The sequence below is a fragment of the Myxocyprinus asiaticus genome, chromosome 28 (genome assembly GCF_019703515.2).
Source record: "Myxocyprinus asiaticus isolate MX2 ecotype Aquarium Trade chromosome 28, UBuf_Myxa_2, whole genome shotgun sequence".
In the NCBI taxonomy this organism is placed as follows: Eukaryota; Metazoa; Chordata; class Actinopteri; order Cypriniformes; family Catostomidae; genus Myxocyprinus; species Myxocyprinus asiaticus.
In genome coordinates this window covers 746,280-767,500 of record NC_059371.1, presented here as the reverse complement: position 1 = coordinate 767,500, position 21,221 = coordinate 746,280, and the positions used below count along the sequence as shown (strand labels likewise).

The window sequence follows — 21,221 nt, the reverse complement described above, 5'->3', positions numbered from 1 at the left end:
GGTGTGTCTTTTAAACCAAGCATAAACAATCTAGAGGGAGTCCAGTAGAAATGATGCAAAAATCTTAAAAGGATTAGTACACCCAAAAATGAAAATTTGCTGATAATTTTCTCACCCTCAGGCCATCCAAGATATGATTTTTTTTCTTCATCAGAACAGGATTTAAGATTTTTAGGAAAGTATCCCAGGTTTTAGGTGAATTTTTGACTGTCCAAAAAGCACACTTAGTCAGCTCTCTAAATCCACACGACTCCAGCCGATCAAGTAATGTCTTCTGAAGTGAATGGATACGTATGTTAATTTTATTTATTCTTTATTTTAATGGTCAACATTTGACTGATACGAAATAGTACTGATGTTTATTTGGCTATATATTTTATTTTTATTTATTCTTTATTTAAATGGTCAGCAACTGACTGATATTGAACATACAGTACTGATGTTGATTTAGCTATTTATTTTATTTGAATTTATTCTTTATTTTCTCAGTGTTCATTTCTAGAATTTGTTGACAATGCATAATAATAATAATGTCAAATATTCTTTGATAAAAATATTTAAGAAAGCAGCCTTCTGAGTACCTTTGAATAGTCATATCAGTGCAAAATCGGTGAACAATCCACATAGAAAAGGGCAGTTTTCATTCCAGCTCAAAAATTAACTATATCGGCCACCATATCGTTAATTTGTGAATTTCCCCCCCTCTAAAATCGGTATCGGTCTCAAAAATCCCATATCGGTCGGGCTCTACTTCTAACATAAGTTGATCCAGTTCTGTGACAAGATCTAAAAAAATTCTGTTCAAGGCTTTAATTATCTCAACAAGCTCCTCCAAAGTAATATCTGAGTCAAGATCATTCGTCAATTTAGGAAGTTCTAAAAATTTCAAAGTTCAAAGAAATTGCTAATATACTTATCTGTAGACGAAGACGTGGAACTTTTAAGATCGAAATAGAAATCTTTAAAGGCCTCATTAATATCTGTGGCAGAGGTAAATATATTGCATCCAGAACACTTCACTGAAGGAATGGTGAATGACTTCACTGAAAACTCTCACTGTTTTATGTATCTGGCAAGCCGTTTCCCTGCCTTGTCCCTGACTCAAAGTTTGTTTGTCTTGCCCTGAATAACCAAAACTCTGCCTTCTGTGACAGAATAGTGTTGTACCAATATTTTAGCTGAGTCAGCTCTCTAAGTCCACTGGATGACATGCAGCGCTTCAGTTCTGGTTCAGCACTTTTAATACTCTTTTCTAATTCTATTAATTGCTGTGCATTGATCTTTTTACTAAGTGAGGCATACTGTATGATCCGCCCCTTAAGAACTGCCTTAAGCACCTCCCATGCCACACGGGACACGGACTAATTGGTTTCGACATAAACATTGACTTCTGTCTTTAAAATGTTAAAATTTAAAATGATTACAATTGAGCAATCAGTGGCAAAAAAGAATGAGTAATTTAGATTATATATATATATATATATATATATATATATATAAAATCTATTCTAGAGTAAATCTTATGAACTGATGAATAAAAGGTATAATCTCTCCCATATGGATTCAGAAGTCTTCAAATGTCTGTAAGACCAAGATTTTTACACATCCTCTGTAGTGTCAACTTTGCTCTAAAGGGTCTACACACTTTTGCATCACTATGATAAAGGACCAGATCCATTAACAGATTGAAGTCTCCACCCAAAACCATATCATGTAGGATGCCAGCTGCTTGTAACTTTGCCTCAAGATCTATACAAAAAGTTCTGATCATCAGCATTGGGTGCATACATATTAGCCAGTATAAGATTTTGCCCCTATAATATATGTGATGACTCCCCTGCTCTTACTTAAACCAGCATTGCAAAACACAAACCCATCCCATGCCCTACCAAGTTTTTCAGCTTCCTGTGAAGAAAGGTGCATTTCTTTAAGGAACACTATCATATTTTGTACGCTTAAGGAAATATACAACCTTCCTTCTATTTAGAGGGTGACCCAGCCCATTAACATTCCAGGTGGAGAGAAACATTTGACCTATATTAAAGTGTGACATATTGACATGCAAAGATAAATTGTGTACTTAAGGCAAAATTATAAAGACCACTTTCCAACATTGAGGTTTTTCCTGTTTGTGCTAGCGCTTGTGTTTTTAGCCTGCTAGCACTCTTGTTTGTAGCCTGCTTAGAATTGCTTGCATTTCTATTTTAAGCATTTAATCTTTAATCTCTCCCATTTTTTCATGTGCATTGTTTTTTCCACTTTTATACTTAACGCGATACAATTAGGAGCATTTTACTGCTCAAACCCACCTTTCCACTTTTATCGCGGTTAAACTGCTTTACCGCACACATTTTTTACATGGACCATTGCATCAATCTCAAACCACTGGTAATCAGGAACCACCTCAACACCAACCATTATGAGAGAGATTCACAACAATCTCAAACCCCCGCTGATCAAAAACTCGACAATACCTCATTAAAGGGAGAAAAAAAAAAAAAAAATAGAGAGAGAACAAACCCTCTCAGACTGCATCAGCAAAATGTACGATATGTAGACTACATTGCTGATTAAGTGCAGGCAAAGTTACCCCCTCACTCAGTTGATTTATTGAAGGCCATAGATTGTTGTGGGCATGTCTTGGTAAATGTCTTGCGTCCATCCTTGCCATCAATTCTCAGCTTAGCAGAGTAAAGCAATATGAAGCTCACCTTCTACTCAGTGCAGAAATTTCGTACACTCTTTGAATCTGTCCTGTTTTGCTTGTGTAGCTCTGCCGAAGTCCGGAAAAAACGTAATGTTGTAGTCCCAGCACAACTTGCCTTTATTTCTCGCCGCTCATTGAACAAAGTCTCTGTCTGCCAACCGCAAGAATCTTGCCAGGATGGATCGGGGTCTGCCGCCTGTTTTGGGAAGCTGACCGAGAGCTTTGTCTCTATTTCGAGCCGGCAGCCCACTGTGTTGATCAAATTCGGAATGAGACAGTCAAAAAAACTTAACCATATCTTGACCTTCCTTTCCCTTGGGGATTCCAATGAAATGAACATAAAAAAATTTCCCACATCTGATCCACATCAGCTTAGGTGGCAGGCGGGTTACCTGCAACTCTTTCTCAGATGCCACCAGAGACCCGACTCGCTTTTCAACATAGTCTATTCTTGAAATCAAGGTGGAAAGTTTTGCCTCCACAGATGTAGTCACTTGACGTATTTCTGCAAGGCCCTCCATGTCGGTCGAGAGTTTCGTTAGTGCTGCATAAATGTTCGCAATATCTACGTCATGAGGCTTACTGTCATTATCAACTGGACCCCTGCCATCTTGATACTGCGAGAGTGCCTTTAAATTTAACAGGCCGACGATTCAAAATTTTTCAACATCCTACAACTCCTAGCACAGTTTAACAATCAAAATTATTTCAGTTCTCACCAGGTAATATTGATTAAAAGGATAACTGTAGTGAAGTGAAGCAGAGCTCACCACAAAGCGTCCAACACTTGCAAAGCGTCACGTGACTCCTCCTGGCATCAGGGATTTAATGCAATTCTGAAATGTTCAATTCTTTAGCAATGGTGTAAGGTTGACAAATTTCTATCTTGTGCATTAAAACATGCAACTGACTCAGTGATTCACTTCACCCTTTCTAAAGTGTGTGGAAGTTCTGTTGGAAAGCAACCACTCTCAACTAAACATTGAAACATGCAATATGATTTCAAAAGCTTGTCACAGCACTAGATTCTGCAGACGACAAACAAAGCCGAAGACCATTCAGCCAATAAAAAGACTATTGCTGCCATTCATCTTGCAAATTTTTATAGTGTAGTAGTTGAAGTGGAACATTTCGGTTAAAAGACATGTTCAGATTCATAACAGTTTTTGCTTTTTTACTACTGTTGTGTTTGAAAACGGTGAGAAGACTGCTATACTGCTTGGACGGGAACAGTCTCAATACTATCTTTGGAGGGCATTGTTTTGGGAAGAGGGGCGTGTATAATTAACGGCTCAAGTCTGAATGGCCTTTAATTATTAAAAAGCATCAGCATATTTTCAGTCACAAATGGTTTGAATTTTCTATGTTGTTTATTTTCTATATTTGAATGTGTTGTGTTCCTGCAGAACACTGTACCTCTTATCTATTAAAATGTTTTGTGTCTTTTTGTTAACACTGTTTTTGCTTTTTTTGGACAATTTCCATTCAAATGATTCTTTGTAAGAATTTGTTCTGGCCCATTTTATAGCATACATAATGCACATATAAATTGTACATTGTCTGGAGGAGAGCATTGGGAAAGATGTAGAATATCCATCAGTTACAATACATTCAAACACTAGCAGAACAGGGTGTATTCAAAATAACAAATTACTAAATGATATACGCTCCTCCCCTTATTTGACTTTACTAAGATCTATTTTTACAGGATTTCTTAATGCCTCATTATCAGTTATGTCCTTTCAATTTCACAGGGATTTTGCAGACTCTGAGCAACCTGACTGCTGTACATTTACAGACATTAACTTGTATATAATGAAAGTACCTTGTCTCTGGTGCAAATGTGTTTCTTTCCTCGCACTTCACACACTCGTGCAAACTTGAGGAAACGCTGATAGTCAAAATTGTTCTGAATCCCCAGATGATAACAGTCTCTGTCCATAAGAACATATAAACATTTCATTCAATGGTTATGATAACTGACATTCAAAATGATCAAATATCATCACCAATAACTGGCAGCAACTTATCTTACCGAGCAAAATAATCCCATTTGTCGACATCAATGCCATTTCTTTTATTGGCCACTATTTCATAGAGGAAGGATTTGTCCTTTGGCCGGCCCTTATATGGCCACTGCAGGGTTAAAGAAAGAAAGCACTGACTGTAAAAGTGTATGGCAGAGGTTTCATTTCACACCCTCCCATAATTATATGATTACTGACCACTGATGGCTGCTTACATGTTTACAATTAACTGCTGGAAATTAAAATCAAAACAATATATGTATATATATATATATAAAAAATATTGTGCCCGACCGATTTATCATATCATAATTCAATGCTTGAATTGGTGTCATAACGTAATTTGTCAGAGCGTGCTCCAACTCCACTGTTTACAGAGCTAAGCTGACGATGGTTCTGCAGACAGGGCGGAGTAAAGCGGTGTCTTTTCGGTAAGTTGCTAACTAGTTTGTGAAATACATATTGGTAAGTTAATAAACAATGACCCCATCATTTTCCCTTTTCAATATAACGTTAACCCTATCCCTGACAACCATGTCACTCATGTTTATCATATCTGTTTGCTATGTTAGCCAGCTATAGTTTGTCAAAGCATATTTTTGCAGCTCAGCAGACAACGGTGCGGTGGTAGATTGTGTCTGTTGAGTGTTGATTTCACACTATGTTGTTCCCTAGTTGGTGAGACGCAATGCTGGTCCATCTTTTACTCTCCATGACAACGAGCTCATAGCTAACTAGCTAACCATGTAGCTACTTTCATTGCTTGTCAGCTAAGTGGAAGCTAATGTGTAAACATGCATTCACCCAAATGTTTTGTTCAGGATTCGCAGTTTGGTACCCTCTTCAACCGAACAATTCCAGTCATTCCATTTATAAAATGTAATATTTAAAAGTCTGGTTGTCCACCGTTGAAAGTTTCCTCTGAACTTGTATAGCAGAATACGGTGTAACACCGCTGCCGCTGTTTAACTCCTGACTCGGCAGGTGTAAATGCTTCTTGTTTTACAACCTGCCCCTAATTGACTGGCAGTATTAAAATAGTCAGCATTTGATTGATACTAAACAGTACTACTGATGTTTATTTAGCTATTTATTTTATTTTTATTTATTCTTTATTTTAATGGTCAACAACTGACTGCTACTGAACATACAGTGCATCCGGAAAGTATTCACAGCGCTTCACTTTTTCCACATTTTGTTATGTTACAGCCTTATTCCAAAATGGATTAAATTCATTATTTTTCTTCAAAATTCTACAAACAATACCCCATGATGACAACGTGAAAGAAGTTTGTTTGAAATCTTTGCAAATTGATAAAAAAAACTAAAAAACTAAAAAAAAAACCCACATGTACATAAGTATTCACAGCCTTTGCTCAATACTTTGTTGAAGCACCTTTGGCACCAATTACAGCCTCAAGTCTTTTTGAGTATGATGCTACAAGCTTGGCACACCTATTTTTGGGCAGTTTCTCCCATTCGTCTTTGCAGGACCTCTCAAGCTCCATCAGGTTGGATGGGGAGCGTCGGTGCACAGCCATTTTCAGATCTCTCCAGAGATGTTCAATCGGGTTCAAGTCTGGGCTCTGGCTGGGCCACTCAAGGACATTTACAGAGTTGTCCCGGAGCTACTCCTTTGTTATCTTGGCTGTGTGCTTAGGGTCGTTGTCCTGTTGGAAGATGAACCTTCGCCCCAGTCTGAGGTCCAGAGCGCTCTGGAGCAGGTTTTCATCGAGGATGTCTCTGTACATTGCTGCATTCATCTTTCCCTCAATCTTGACTAGTCTCCCAGTTCCTGCCGCTGAAAAACATCCCCACAGCATGATGCTGCCACCACCATGCTTCACTGTAGGGATGGTATTGGCCAGGTGATGAGCGGTGCCTGGTTTCCTCCAGACATGACGCTTGCCATTCAGGCCAAAGAGTTCAATCTTTGTTTCTCATGGTCTGAGTGTCCTTCAGGTGCCTTCTGGCAAACTCCAGGCGGGCTGTCATGTGCCTTTCACTGAGGAGTGGCTTCCGTCTGGCCACTCAACCATACAGGCCTGATTGGTGGAGTGCTGCAGAGATGGTTGTTGTTCTGGAAGGTTCTCCTCTCTCCACAGAGAAATGCTGGAGCTCTGTCAGAGTGACCATCGGGTTCTTGGTCACCTCCCTGACTAAGGCCCTTCTCCCCAGATCGCTCAGTTTGGCCAGGCGGCCAGCTCTAGGAAGAGTCCTGGTGGTTCCAAACTTCTTCCATTTACGGATGATGGAGGCCACTGTGCTCATTGGGACCTTCAATGCTGCAGAAATGTTTCTGTGCCCTTCCTCAGATCTGTGCCTCGATACAATCCTGTCTCGGAGGTCTATAGAGACAATTCCTTGGACTTCATGGCTTGGTTTGTGCTCTGACATGCACTGTTAACTGTGGGACCTTGATTTGGACATGATTTGGAAAGGCACACACCTGTCTATATAAGGATATAGACAGGTGTGTGCCTTTCCAAATCATGTCCAATCAACTGAATTTACCACAGGTGGACTCCAATCAAGTTGTAGAAACATCTCAAGGATGATCAGTGGAAACAGGATGCACCTGAGCTCAATTTTGAGTGTCATGGCAAAGACTGTGAATACTTATGTACAAGTGATTTCTTTCGTTTTTTATTTTTAATAAATTTGCAAAGATTTCAAACAAACTTCTTTCACGTTGTCATAATGGGGTATTGTTTGTAGAATTTTGAGGAAAATAATGAATTTAATCCATTTTGGAATAAGGCTGTAACATAAAATGTGGAAAAAGTGAAGTGCTGTGAATACTTTCCGGATGCACTGTACAGTACTGATGTTTATTTAGCTATTTATTGTATTTGAATTTATTCTTTATTTTAATGGTCAGCCATTGACATACTTAACATACAGTACTGATTTTTATTTAAATGGTCAGCAATTGACTGATACTAAACAGTACTTATGTTTATTTAGCTATTTATTTTATTTGAATTTATTCTTTATTTTAATGGTCAGCCACTGACTGATACTAAACATACAGTACTGATTTGTATTTATTCTTTATTTAAATGGTCAGCAACTGACTGATACTGAACATACATTACTGATGTTTATTGAGCTATTTATTGTATTTGAATTTATTCTTATTTTAATGGTCAGCCATTGACTGATACTAAACATACAGTACTGATTTGTATTCTTTATTTAAATGGTCCGCAACTGACTGATACTGAACATACAGTACTGATGTTTATTGAGCTATTTATTGTATTTGTATTTATTCTTTATTTTCTCAGTGTTCATTTCTAGAATTTGTTGACAATGTATCATAATAATGTCAGATATTCTTTGATAAAAATATTTAAGAAAGCAGCCTTCTGAGTACATTTGCATAGTCATATCGGTGCACAATCCACATAGAAAAGGTCTGTTTTCATTCCAGCTCAAATCAACTATATCGGCCACCATATCGGTAATCAGTGAATTTTTCCCCACTAAAAAAATCCCTCAAATTTCAGGCCCTAAAAAAAATTCATCCACCTCAGCTTCAAATGCTAAATGCTCTTTCAGAAAGAGAGCAGAAGTGAAAGAACAGTTTCATCAAACCAAACATTTTGAAGAACTAACTTGTGTAAATGTATGGACTTGCAGTACAGGGAACTGAAAACTGTTACATATGCATTATAAAAAATATTATTAACATTTATTTTTATTCTTTTTATTTTTCAAACTTTTTTCATAAACTTATTTTCAAACCGCTGACAACTCTTGAAAATATCACCCGCTCCCACCTACAGCTCAATGAAGCAAAACAATCTAAATGGGTCCCATAGGTTGGGTACCACAACAACACACTTACATACCGTACAGTCTAGAACGGGGGGATGTAGAGGCCCGGCAATCTGTTCCTTAATGAAAATAAGGTCATCTGGGAGGGTCAACCCGTGTTGTAACATCACCACCTCCAGACCATTCACCTTCACCAGGTGGTCAAACATTTCCACTGAGGCAATCTCATGCTGTTGAGACATGCACGCACACACGCACGCACGCACACACCACAATGCTTCAACAACATCCATCAACCTCCACCTATCAGTTATTTTTATTATTGGCTGATCACGCATGCATTCATGCCTGCAAGGTGTTTTAAGTTCATTGGCATACTGTATCTGTACCTCCATGCAGCAAAAAGACCAGCTGTTGTATGCTTCTGACATTAGCATTTTCACCAAAGAAGATTTACTGTGCACACAGCAACACTTAAAAATGGCCTCTAAAGGTCTACTGACTGTAGAGGACATCACGCATCACAGGGTTAAACAGCCTTTGAATTGCTAGTGCCGGGCAGGGTTACCACCATTTTTGACCAATAATTTTTCCAGGACTTTTACATGACCTTTCCAGTCATTTGTGATTACTGGAAAAGGATTTTAGCTCAACTAGAATGAGACCAGCAGGAAGGCCTATCTCCATATAAATGTACTGTATAATGAAAATATATTAGGTCCTGTGACTGGTCACCATTTTTAAGTTCCACCGATGTTAATCACCCTCATTCATTTAAAATCAAGTCCTGCAGTGTGACAAATAAATTTCAAATATTACATGTCTTTCCATTAATATGAGCTCATTAAAGCTGTGTGATAATTATAAAAGTGTAACATAGTGTGTAAGTATAGCATGTCACCCCACAGTACATATCAATTTTCGAAAAGTATTTTATGTCAATTCCCCACAATTAAATGTGACTCACTCACTCTATTCTGGGAGCCAAAATACACTGAAAGAATGCGGACATTAAAACTGAAGCTGGCGTGAACACTAGCCCTGAACACGTGAACACGGTTACAGTTTTTAACATTCGGTTAACCGCAAGGTTTCATTAAGAGCTAATAGTTTTTTTGTCGGGAATAAAGAAAGTTGATTGCGATGGAATTTCCTCAAACACTACTCAAAACTGCAGCAAATAAAGTGCACAGTGAGCTTTGAGCCTAAATAGTAAAATATGTAGATCTTCAAATGATAAGATCTCACATTAAACAAACAAAAATAATCAAATAGTCACTGCATGTAGCATGTGCTCTGCCCTGGTGGGCTGACATTTCTGTGTGGCAGTGAACGCAAGTATTGTCATGTGCATGGAGTTAAACTGCTGCGGTTAAATAGCCTCTTTGTGGTGCTTTGATTTTTAAATGGTTTAAAATCAAATGGCTTGTACTTGGTTAGCTATTGAACATAAATATGCACATTAGAGCAAAAGGAAAAACACTGTCTTACCATTTATAAAGCGCTGAAACTTGCCTTGGTGAAAAACAACCTGGAATCATGTTTAACAGTCACATGAAGTCCTCTTTGCAACCTGAACTTTTTCAGACAGCACAGCGCAACGAATGAAACAACGCAGGTGCTTCATAATACGTTTATATTTATATATATATAAACTCAGCAAAAGAAGAAACATCCTCTCACTTTCAACTGTTTTTATTTTCAGCAAACTTAACATGTAAATATTTGCATGAACATAAAAAGATTCAACAACTAAGACATAAACTGAACAAGTTTCACAGACATGTGACTAACAGAAATGGAATAATGTGTCCCTGAACAAAGGGGAGGTCAAAATCAAAAGTAACAGTCAGTATCTGGTGTGGCCACCAGCTGCATTAAGTACTGCAGTGCATCTCCTCCTCATGGACTGCACCAGATTTGCCAGTTCTTGCTGTGAGATGTTACCACACTCTTCCACCAAGGCACTTGCAAGTTCCCGGACATTTCTGGGGGGAAATGGCCCTTGCCCTCACCCTCCGATCCAACAGGTCCCAGACATGCTCAATGGTATTGAGATCCGGGCTCTTTGCTGGCCATGGCAGAACACTGACCTTCCTGTCTTGCAGGAAATCACACCCAGAACGAGCAGTACGGCTGGTGGCATTGTCATGCTGGAGGGTCATGTCAGGATGAGCCAGCAGGAAGGGTACCACATGAGGGAGGAGGATGTCTTCCCTGTAACGCACAGCGTTGAGATTGCCTGCAATGACAACAAGCTCAGTCCGATGATGCTGTGACACATCACCCCAGACCATGATGGATCCTCCACCTTCAAATCGATCCTGCTCCAGAGTAGTCATTTTTATTTGTATAGTGCCTTTCACAACACGCATCGTTTCAAAGCAGCTTTACAGAAGATCAGGCATTAACAACTTTAAACATTAAAATTGTAATATCTATAATGTCTTAGTCATCATTGTGTAGTTTGATAAAATACAATTGTGTATTGTTTAAAAATAAGTAATTAAATAATAATTGTATTTCTAACCCCAGTGAGCAAGCTGAAGGCAAATGTACACAAAGGAACACAAAACTCCATAAGATGTTGGTTAATGGAGAAAAATAACCTTGGGAGAAACAAGACTCACTGTGGGGGCCAGTTCCCCTCTGGCTAGCTTCATGAATATAATGCCAATATTACTTATGTATAGTGCAAGTCATGGTTTAAAATTATTAAACTAAGTGTTAAAGGTCAGTGTTTAAAACAAAGATTTTTTAAGAACTGTAAGATTAATGACTAATGTCTTTGAAGTTCATCCTGGATTAACTGCAGAAGTTCACACAGATGCAATTGTCCTTGTTAGTTGGCTGATGAAGTGTTTTGTTGGCAATTAAATGATAGTCTATGTATTCCATTTCAAGAGTGTAGTCCATCATTAGACCGAGGTGATGTAGGCAGAGATCAGTTAGGTGCAATCGCAGTTCAACCTGGCCGGTAATTTCAGTGAGGTCTATCCTAAATCCAAGGTTCAGGCAATGGCATATGAAGTATCCCATGTCTTATGGTTGGAGTTGGCATCAGTTCATCCTCTGAAGTCCATCGTAATAGACTGAAGTGATGTTTGGCTGGCACCGGCTGCTATTAGTCATCATCACACAGCGACACGTAGCAGTGGAGTCCAACACCAAGCAGGAACAGAGCTGGATCTGGCCATTCTGGTGACCTCAGGATAGGAGTCCCGAGGTTGAGACAGGGAAACAAATAAAATAATATTAGCATAGATGCCATTCAATTTATTGCAGAGTTATAGATCATGATCAATGTTTCTGGTTCCAGCAGACCTAACAAAAGCAGCCTAATTGTGAGTTGAAGGATAAATTAGGTGTATGCCTGGCTAAATAGAAGAGTCTTTAGTCTAGACTTAAACTAAGTGAGTGTGTCTGCATCTCGAACAGAGTTAGGGAGACTATTCCATAGTTTAGGAGCCAAATATGAAAAGGATCTACCTCCTTTTGTGGATTTTGATATTCTAGGAACTATTAACAGGCCAGAATTTTGCGATCGTAATGAACATGATGGAATATAGCGTGGTAGAAGGTCACTTAAGTACTGCGGAGCTAGACCATTCAAAGCTTTGTACGTAGTTAACAGAATTTTAAAATTAATACGAAATTTAACAGGTAGCCAATGTAACGATGATAAAATGGGGCTAATATGATCATATTTCTTGGTTCTAGTCAGCACTCTGGCTGCTGGATTTTGAACCAATTGAAGTTTATTTATTGATCTTGCTGGACATCCTCCCAGTAATGCATTACAATAATCTAATCTTGAGGTCATGAACGCATTAATTAGTTTTTCGGCATCAGCAACAGAGAGCACGTGTCGTAATTTAGCAATATTTCTTAGGTGGAAGAATGCTGTTCTACAAACATTTGTAATTTGATTTTCAAAGGACAGATTGGTACCAAATATAACACCCAAGTTCTTCGCTGTTGAGGATGATGTAACAGTACATCCACCGAGTGTCAAATTATATTTTAACGGCTTATTTTTTTAGACATTTTTGGTCCAATAATTAGTACCTCTGTTTTGTCAGAATTGAGTAGAAGGTTTTGAAGAAATATAAAGTTGGATATCATCGGCATAACAGTGGAAACTTCCACGATTCCTGATAATATCTCCCAGGGGAAGCATATACAAGGAGAAAAGCAAAGGCCCTAAGACTGATCCCTGTGGCACTCCATATTTTACTTTTGTTTGGTTTGACAATTCCTCATTTACATAGACAAAGTGGTAGCGGTCTGCTAAATAGCACCTAAACCATGCTAATGCAAGTCAACAAATGCCAACATAATTCTCCAGCCTATTCAAGAAAATGTTGTGATCTATCATGTCGAATGCAGCACTAAGATCTAAAAGCACTAGAAGTGAAATGCAGCCGCGATCAGATGATATGAGCAAGTCATTTGTAACTCTGATAAGTGCAGTCTCTGTACTGTGATGAGGCCTAAATCCTGACTGAAATTGTTCATATATACTATTTCTCTGTAGAAATGAACATATTTGGGAGGATACTACCTTTTCTAGTATTTTCGACATAAACGGGAGATTTGAAATCAGTCTATAATTAGCCAGTTCTCCAGAATCAGGTTGTGGCTTCTTAAGCAGTTTGATAACTGCCACTTTAAAATTTCTTGGGACATGTCCTAAGGATAGCGAGGAATTAATAATATTAAGAAGAGGTTCTGAGATTACAGGGAATACTTCTTTGAAGAGCTTGGTTGGTATTGGATCTAACATACATGTTGTGGCTTTTGATGTTTTGATAATTTTGTTAGCTCTTCATGACCTATGACAGTGAAAGATGATTGCATAATTTCAATTTTATTTCTGATTATTTAAATTTTATCAGTAAAGAAATTCATGAAGTCATTACTATTGTGCTGTGACAGAATATCTGGTTCAGTCGATGCTTTATTCCTAATCAATTTAGCCACAGTACTGAACACCTAGGATTGTTGTGGTTATTTTCTAGGAGTTTGCTAAAATATGCTGACCTGATAGCTACAGACACTATCCTTCCATGCACCGCGAAATACCTCTAATTTTGTACTCTTCCAATTGCGCTCCATTTTCCAAGCAGCTCTTTTGAGAGCATGAGTGTGATCATTGTACCATGGTGCAGGGCTTTTTTCTTTCATTTTCTTTAATCGAAGGGGGGCGACACTATTAAGAGTGCTAGAGATGACTGTATTTATATTTTCTGTTATTTCATCAAGTTCTTCTTGGCTTTGGGTTTTTTTGGAAGATTATAAGTGAAGCTATCTTTAGTGGTCAAAAGAATAGTTCTACCTGAACGATAGCGTGGTGTAGATTGAGTAACGTTAGCTGATTGCTGCATACAAGTGACGAGGTAATGATCCGAGATGTCATCGCTCTGCGGCAGTATTTCTATATTATCAACATCAACTCCATATGACAGAATTAAATCTAGCGTATGATTATGGCGATGAGTTGGTCCTGTTACATTTTGTCTGACTCCAAGAGAGTTGAGAATATCGATAAATGCTAATCCCAATGTGTCATTTTCATCATCTATGAAGTCACCAAAAATTAAAGCTCTATCAACAGTGACTACAAGATCTGATAAAAAAATGTGCAAATTCACCAAGGAAATCAGAATAAGGCCCGGGTGATCTATATACTGTAGCAAGGGTAAAAGACGACAAGAGTTTTTTATTAATTTATATCTATATTTGATGGTGTCACATTAAGCATTATTAGTTCAAAAGACTTAAATTTATATCCTGTCCTCTGAGTAACACCAAAAACTTCTCATGTTCACCAAAAACTTCTCATTGCTCATGTTTGTATCAATAACCTGGGGGAGAAGATTAATTTAAACTAATATATTCATCCGGTTTAAGCCAGGTTTAACAGAGCACATCCAAACAATGATCTGTAATAATTTCATTTACAATTAGTGCTTTGGTAGAAAGAGATCTACTGTTTAGTAGCCCTATCTTTATATGGTGTTTATCTTTGTTTGTTTTGTTCAAGTTTGACCTTAATCAAATTTTTTCTAAATGATTTAATGAGGGTTTTGTGTTTGGTAGTTCGAGGAACAGACGCAGTCTCTATATGATATCTAGGTGATACAGTCTCTATGTGTTGTAGTTTATGTGAACTGTGTGACGTCCCAAGGCAGCTAGAAGACGTTTGGATTAGCCAGTTTGTCTGCTTCCTGACCTGGGCCCCAGTTAGTCAAATACTATCATTATTAAGACTATGAGCCAAATTACTAGAGAGGAGAGCGGCACCTTCCCTGGAGGGATGGAGTCTGTCTCTTTTTAACAGGTCAGGTCTATGCCAAAAACTCTTCCAATTATCTATAAATAATATTCTATTCTCCAGACACCACTCAGACATCCAGCCATTCAGTGACACTAATCTACTATAAACCTCATCACCACAACGAGCAGGGAGGGGGCCAGAGCATATTACAGTGTCTGACATCGTTTTTGCAAATTGACAAACCTCTTTAACATTATCTCTAGTGATTTCCGACTGGCGAAGCCAGAAATCATTAGTGCTGACGTGAATAACAATTTTAGAAAATCTACGTTTAGCATTAGCCAGCACTTGTAACTTTGATTTGATTTGATGTCAGACACTCTGGCACCCGAAATGCAATAGTGGCTGGAGTCTCTATTTCCACGTTCCTTACAATATAATCACCAATAACAAGAGCTCTTTCAACATGATTCTCAGTGGGTGCATCACTGAGTGGGGAGAATTGATTGGAAACCCTAACAGGAACGGAAGAGTGGTGTTGCTTTGCTGAGCGAGTATGCCGCCGAGACGTCACCCAAACGCCCTGCTGCGGGGGCTCTACAGCCGGAACAAAAGTGTGTGTGTTGCTCTCTATACTGCCCGCATCCGAAACAGTATCTACCGGCTTCTCTTTCTCACTGACCTCCACTAGCGTTTGGATGCGTGCCTCTAACTCATGAAACTTCTCCGTCAGCCTGACTAATTCCTTACATTTATCACATGTGAATCCCTCACTGCTGACGGAAGAGGCTATTGTAAACATGTGACATGCAATGCAGGAAGAAATAACATGAGTGGATGCCATGACTTACCACAGTTGTTTGTTGTTGTTGGTTGTTCCTGAGTGGTGAGGGTTTGAGATCGATGTGAATCCCTCACACAATTGTTTGTTGTTATGGTTGTTCTTGATAAGCGGTGCTTTGAGATGGATGCAATAATCCGTGTAACACAGAGGAGAAAAAAAATCCGGGTGCGTGCTGTAAAATGCACGCAGTTTAATCGTGATAAAAATAGAAAGCAGATTCATGTGGAAAATGCACGCAGTTTAATCGCGATAAGAGAATAATGCGGGGGAAACAAAATGGCAGATGTTAAGGATTAAAGTCTGAAAACATAAAGATAAGCCATGCTAAAAAAGCCAGCAGGCTACAAACACAGACTCGAGCTAGACGCCAGCAGCAACAGGTAAAATACACACAGATGAAACAGTAGAAAAGCGGAAAAACCCGAAACACACGGTAAAAAGACAAAAGATATAAAGACAAACGTATGAGAATAAGCAATGCTAAGCAGGCTACAAAACACTTGTGCAGCATGCAGTCAGGAACAAGTACAGGCCTCGGTGTAACGCTCATTCCTTCAATGATAAACGCGAGTCCGACCATCACCCCTGATGATACAAAACCGCGACTCGTCAGTGAAGAGCACTTTTTGCCTGTCCTGTCTGGTCCAGCGAAGATGGGTTTGTGCCCATAGGCGATATTGTTGCTGGTGATGTCTGGTAAGGACCTGCCATACAACAGGCCTACAAGCCCTCAGTCCAGCCTCTCTCAGCCTATTGTGGACAGTCTGAGCACTGATGGAAGGATTGTGCATTCCTGGTGCAACTTGGGCAGTAGTTGTTGCCATCCTGTACCTGTCCCGCAGGTGTGATATTCAGATGTACCGATCTTGTGCAGGTGTTGTTACATGTGGTCTGCCACTGCGAGGATGATCAGCTGTCCTTCCTGTCTCCCTGTAGCGCTGTCTTAGGCATCTCACAGTACGGACATTGCAATTTATTGCCCTGGCCACATCTGCAGTCCTCATGCCTCCATGCAGCATGCCTAAGGCATGTTCACGCAGATGCACAGGGACCCTGGGCATCTTTCTTTTGGTGTTTTTCAGAGTCAGTAGGAAGGTCTCTTTAGTGTCCTAAGTTTTTATAACTGTGACCTTAATTGCCTACGTCTGTAAGATGTTAGTGTCTTAACAACCGTTCCACAGGTGCACGTTCATTAATTGTTTATGGTTCATTGAACAAGCATGGAAAACATTGCTTAAACCCTTTACAATAAAGATCTGTAAAGTTATTTGGATTTTTACAAAATTATCTTTAAAATACAGTGTCCTAAAAAAGGAAGTTTCTTTTTTTGCGGAGTTAAACTCAGCAAAAAATAAACGTCCCTTTTTCAGGACACTATTTTAAAGATAATTTTGTAAAAATTATGCACATAAGCGGTGTTGTAACCGCTTATGTGCATAACACGGGATGCACATAAGCGGTGTTGTGCCCCATGTTGGGGCATCGCTTATTATATAGGGTACAATGGGGCTAAAGGCTCCGCTGGGTAAAAGGCTCCAATGATTTACTTTCTCCCAAAACACTAAATTGCAACAAAAACTAAATAGCAACTACAACTACCACAGTACTTTCCTGGGCACCTGTTCATCACTATACACTAGAAATTTTCACTGTTCCATGAGATCTTTGCATGTGGTGTCTATAGGTTGATTCAAGGTAATTTGATTTCATTTTTATTATTTTTTTAAATATTGCAAATTTATGTAGCTATATTTAATCCCTGAAATTTACACATTTCGTTTGAGACAAAATACTTTTCAGTTTTGTTTTAGGTCATTAAATCAAATATTTTTCAATAACTGTCCAATAAGTGAAAGGATAGTATTTGGGGTAAAAAGCCCCCCTGTTGCAGGAGCTAAAGGCCCCTATAAAATACATTGTTTTTCTTAAGTGGGGTGAATAGATTTGTTATGAAAAATGTTCAAAGTGTGCTCACACTGTGCTATACACAACTATCATCATAGAGATTAGTTTGTTTATAGAATACTTGAAATGTAATAAAATACCAAATGTGTTTGAAATTAACAGGAAATTGTTGACTTTTTTCTGAGGTAGTTATTTTGAGTAAGTATCAAGTGTTAACCAAGTGTGGGGTAAAAGGATCCCTCACCACCTATTTTTTAAAACAGAATTTTAATTGCATCTACTTTCCGTTATTATTTCTTTTCACACTAATTATGTTGTTCTATCAATTTTCAATGAAAATAAATTAAAAAATGACCTTGATACATTTTGTGAGCAGAAAAAAAAGCTACATTTCCTTAAGGGGTGCCTTTAGCCCCGTTGTACCCTACCTCATGTTTAATTGTTGTATATTTATACATTTTTCAATTGTAGGGCTGCACCGAGCATCCATGTATCCCTAGAAATATGTCCACTAACATGTTAAATTGTGATATGAAATAACTTTGCCTCATTGCTGTTTCATAAGAAAATTGGCAAATAATCATAATCCTAACACGAGTCCTCGCCATCCTATGGCCACGTACACACTGCAGCTAAATATGATTGTCAGTTCATCTTTTAGCGCTTAATCCAGTTATGTACAAACACAACTCAGTAAAACAGGGGAGTGACAACCGCAGTCTACAACCAAATTAACTCCAGAAGAATTAAGGTAGTGACATCCGCATTTTCAAACATTCCACATAGTGTGTATGAGTGTTTTGCTCTCTCCGTGGATTATCACTGGATGAACTACCACCATTTTTAAACCTGAACAGAACTGTATCGACGCTCGTGCTGGTCCGGAAAACCCGACATATGCCACACACCACCAGGCCGGAGGGGAACCAAGCCAAGAGGTGAGTGGCCTGAAGAGTCAGCTAGAAGACATCTGGGTGTCTTCTAGCTGACACACACATCCATACATTTTTGGTAGGACTGACTCCCACGTTATATTACATCATGTAGGGACAGTTAGTTTGGATGTTGTGGACGGAAGCCTGTTCAGTATAGTTCCCTAGACCAGTAGTTTTGTAGCGTATTTACTAGCAGCTTTTCAGTGTCGTAACAGTATTCATATATTCCAATCCAATCAGCGTGTGCGCTGTTTATGAACAGCCGTTTAAACGTGCATAAACAAAACATGTGACTGTCAACGGCAGCCAACTAAACATTGCCCGATGATGATATGTTTCTGGTGGATAATCTATATGCTCAAAAACAGCAAACAGAAAACAGGTTCAACTGGTGGCATTCATGTTTAAGTTCACAGGGGCAAGAACTGTTTGAGGCTAATACAGGAGAATTGTGTTCCCGTAAAAAATCTGGCAGCCAAAAAAAAAAAAAAAAAAAAATATTAGCCAGCCTGTTTAAAGACTGCTCAAACAATAAGCCAACAGTTCCGTCAGAGAATGCAGACATCGTCTGCAGCAATTATTTTGCGGCATGGTGCTTGTCATTATTGTGTGTTCCAGTTCGCTATTTGGTGTCGTTAAGTTTTTACTCGTTTTGTCTCATGGCAAGAGAGATGCGGGTCGAAACAGTTTGCCTGGAGCCCCCACTCCACGAGGGACCATGTCCACATTTTCACTCCTGACTATACTTTTTACTCATGGATTGTTGTGTTTGTGTATACTGTATTGTTTTATTTTTTATGAATTTATGTTTGTTGTTTTTGTAAAGTGCTTTGGGCTTGGGAAAAGCGTTTTATAAATAAACTTATGTTTCCTTTCATCTATTGATGGTCGAGGGATATAAAAGGAGAATCATGTCAGCTTGTTTTACACAAAATTTCATGTGTATCCAAGTTTTGCAAATACTTATTGTTTCCCAGAAGCTACACCCACATTTCATGTAAAGCGCCTTCAGATGTAGGAATATATTGCAGATATTCCTACATCCCAATATTGAGTGTTGTGTAATTAAAGTTCACATTTGGTCAACCTGCATTAGCAGGTGTGAATACATGTGTCCTTATCAAGAAGTATTATGGTCTATGTTGTACAGCAGCTACTTTTTTTGTACAGCTTTTGTTTGTTGAGGACATCAACTTATATTTTATTATCATCAACTACAATATTTCCATGCTTACCTTCCACTTCTCACTGGGTCGAACTTTAGGGATGAACATACCATCAAACATATGAGAGAATGGGCCATGACCTGAAGAACAGACAAAACCAGAGATTTTAAACAATGATGACCCACATTGACAACATCTTCCCAAAAACATTAACATGTGTTCTTAGCATCCACTACTTGGGAAACATGATTCACCTAGCTGAATCCTGTAAAATACAGCGAGTATGTTTACATGCACACCAATACATAGATTACTACCATAAGTCTGATATGACACATTCAACACCTAATCAAGTTAACTGACCTGTGCTGATCAATTTATGCTCGAGCCGTTTATGATTTATAAGGCGCTTACATGGCCATGATCAATGTCCAGTCACTGTCTTTGTTCTTGGTTATGGTAAAATTTGGTGATTTAAAAGGCTTTTGTAAATTAGGTCCAAATTATAAAAAACATGCAGACCAGTTATGGAAAAAGGCCTGAAATAACTCAAAGAAAAAAATCTAAATCTCTGAATGTGGAACATCAAAATGTCTCCTAAATCAAATCATTTTCTCAGCCAAACATCACATCTACAATGAAAATGAGTGATGTGCCAAAAGCCCACTCCCATTGTAATCAACTGCATCAATGTCTCACGTTTGACTAAACCGTAAAAGGTCCGGTCCACATTACAGCTCATCTTGGCCAAAAACTGCCCACTCAGACAGGAAGAGACGTCAGACCAGCCTGTAGAGCAACCTATTACAGTGTGATTTGTTTTTTGTGTGTTTTGTAGGGATGGGTTTACCTAAAATTATGATTTCACAATAGTGGACCAACATGAAAAAAATAAATAAATGAGTGCATAGCATTGTGAATAGTTGTTCAGAAAACACAGGGAAAATAGCAGAAAATGTAAGATTCTGTGATCCGAATCTCCGCTTGTCAAAAGTAATAAAGATTATTTAACATACATAAGCTGCTTAAACACAGCCAATCAGATTAGAGCTTGCTAGATTGAGAAAATGTGTGCGATATGCATCAGACGGTCAGTTAGCAGACTGTAGGTGGGCCATTTGAGGTTGAGACTAAAATATATTCTGAAATACAAGTTAGTGAGCAGGACAAATAGTGCATAGCCAACAGGGTTGCACATTTTCAGAAATATCCTTGATAGACAGTCATTAACATTAATGATTAGAATTCAACAAGCATATTGTTTCAGTCACAGTCTAAACACGGAGTAAAAGCTGTTTATTTGTATGTGAAAGCACACAAAGAGTTACATATGCTATAAACAGTTGTGTCTTTTAAAAAAATAAAAAAATAAAAACCATGGCATCCTTAAAGAGCCTTTATTATCACATGTATACAAAAAGTTTAAATATTCCCCTGCGCATTTTTGTGTGGGTCTTCTTCAGGGAGAGACTCCTCATGCAGGCAGAAATAATTTCACTTATCTAAGTCACATGATCACTTTGACAGCATCTAAATTCCTAATCCTACTTATACTATGCCCGAGTATGTACTCT

General features: G+C 38.5%; 1 protein-coding gene across 4 annotated transcripts in view; it reads right to left on the bottom strand.

The window, feature by feature from the left end:
• The window catches only part of samhd1 (SAM domain and HD domain 1), a 72,271-nt gene that overhangs the window by 18,347 nt on the left and 32,703 nt on the right, over positions 1 to 21,221 (bottom strand). For 2 of the 4 annotated variants that reach the window (XM_051660412.1, XM_051660414.1), the window contains exons 6-9: positions 19,717 to 19,787; positions 8,592 to 8,747; positions 4,743 to 4,843; positions 4,533 to 4,641 (exon numbers count right to left, since the gene is read on the bottom strand). In XM_051660412.1, coding sequence (XP_051516372.1) covers positions 4,533 to 4,641; positions 4,743 to 4,843; positions 8,592 to 8,747; positions 19,717 to 19,787 — 437 coding nt within the window. The remainder of the gene's footprint in view (positions 1 to 4,532; positions 4,642 to 4,742; positions 4,844 to 8,591; positions 8,748 to 19,716; positions 19,788 to 21,221) is intronic. The other 2 variants (XM_051660413.1, XM_051660415.1) reach the window with 2 other exon arrangements.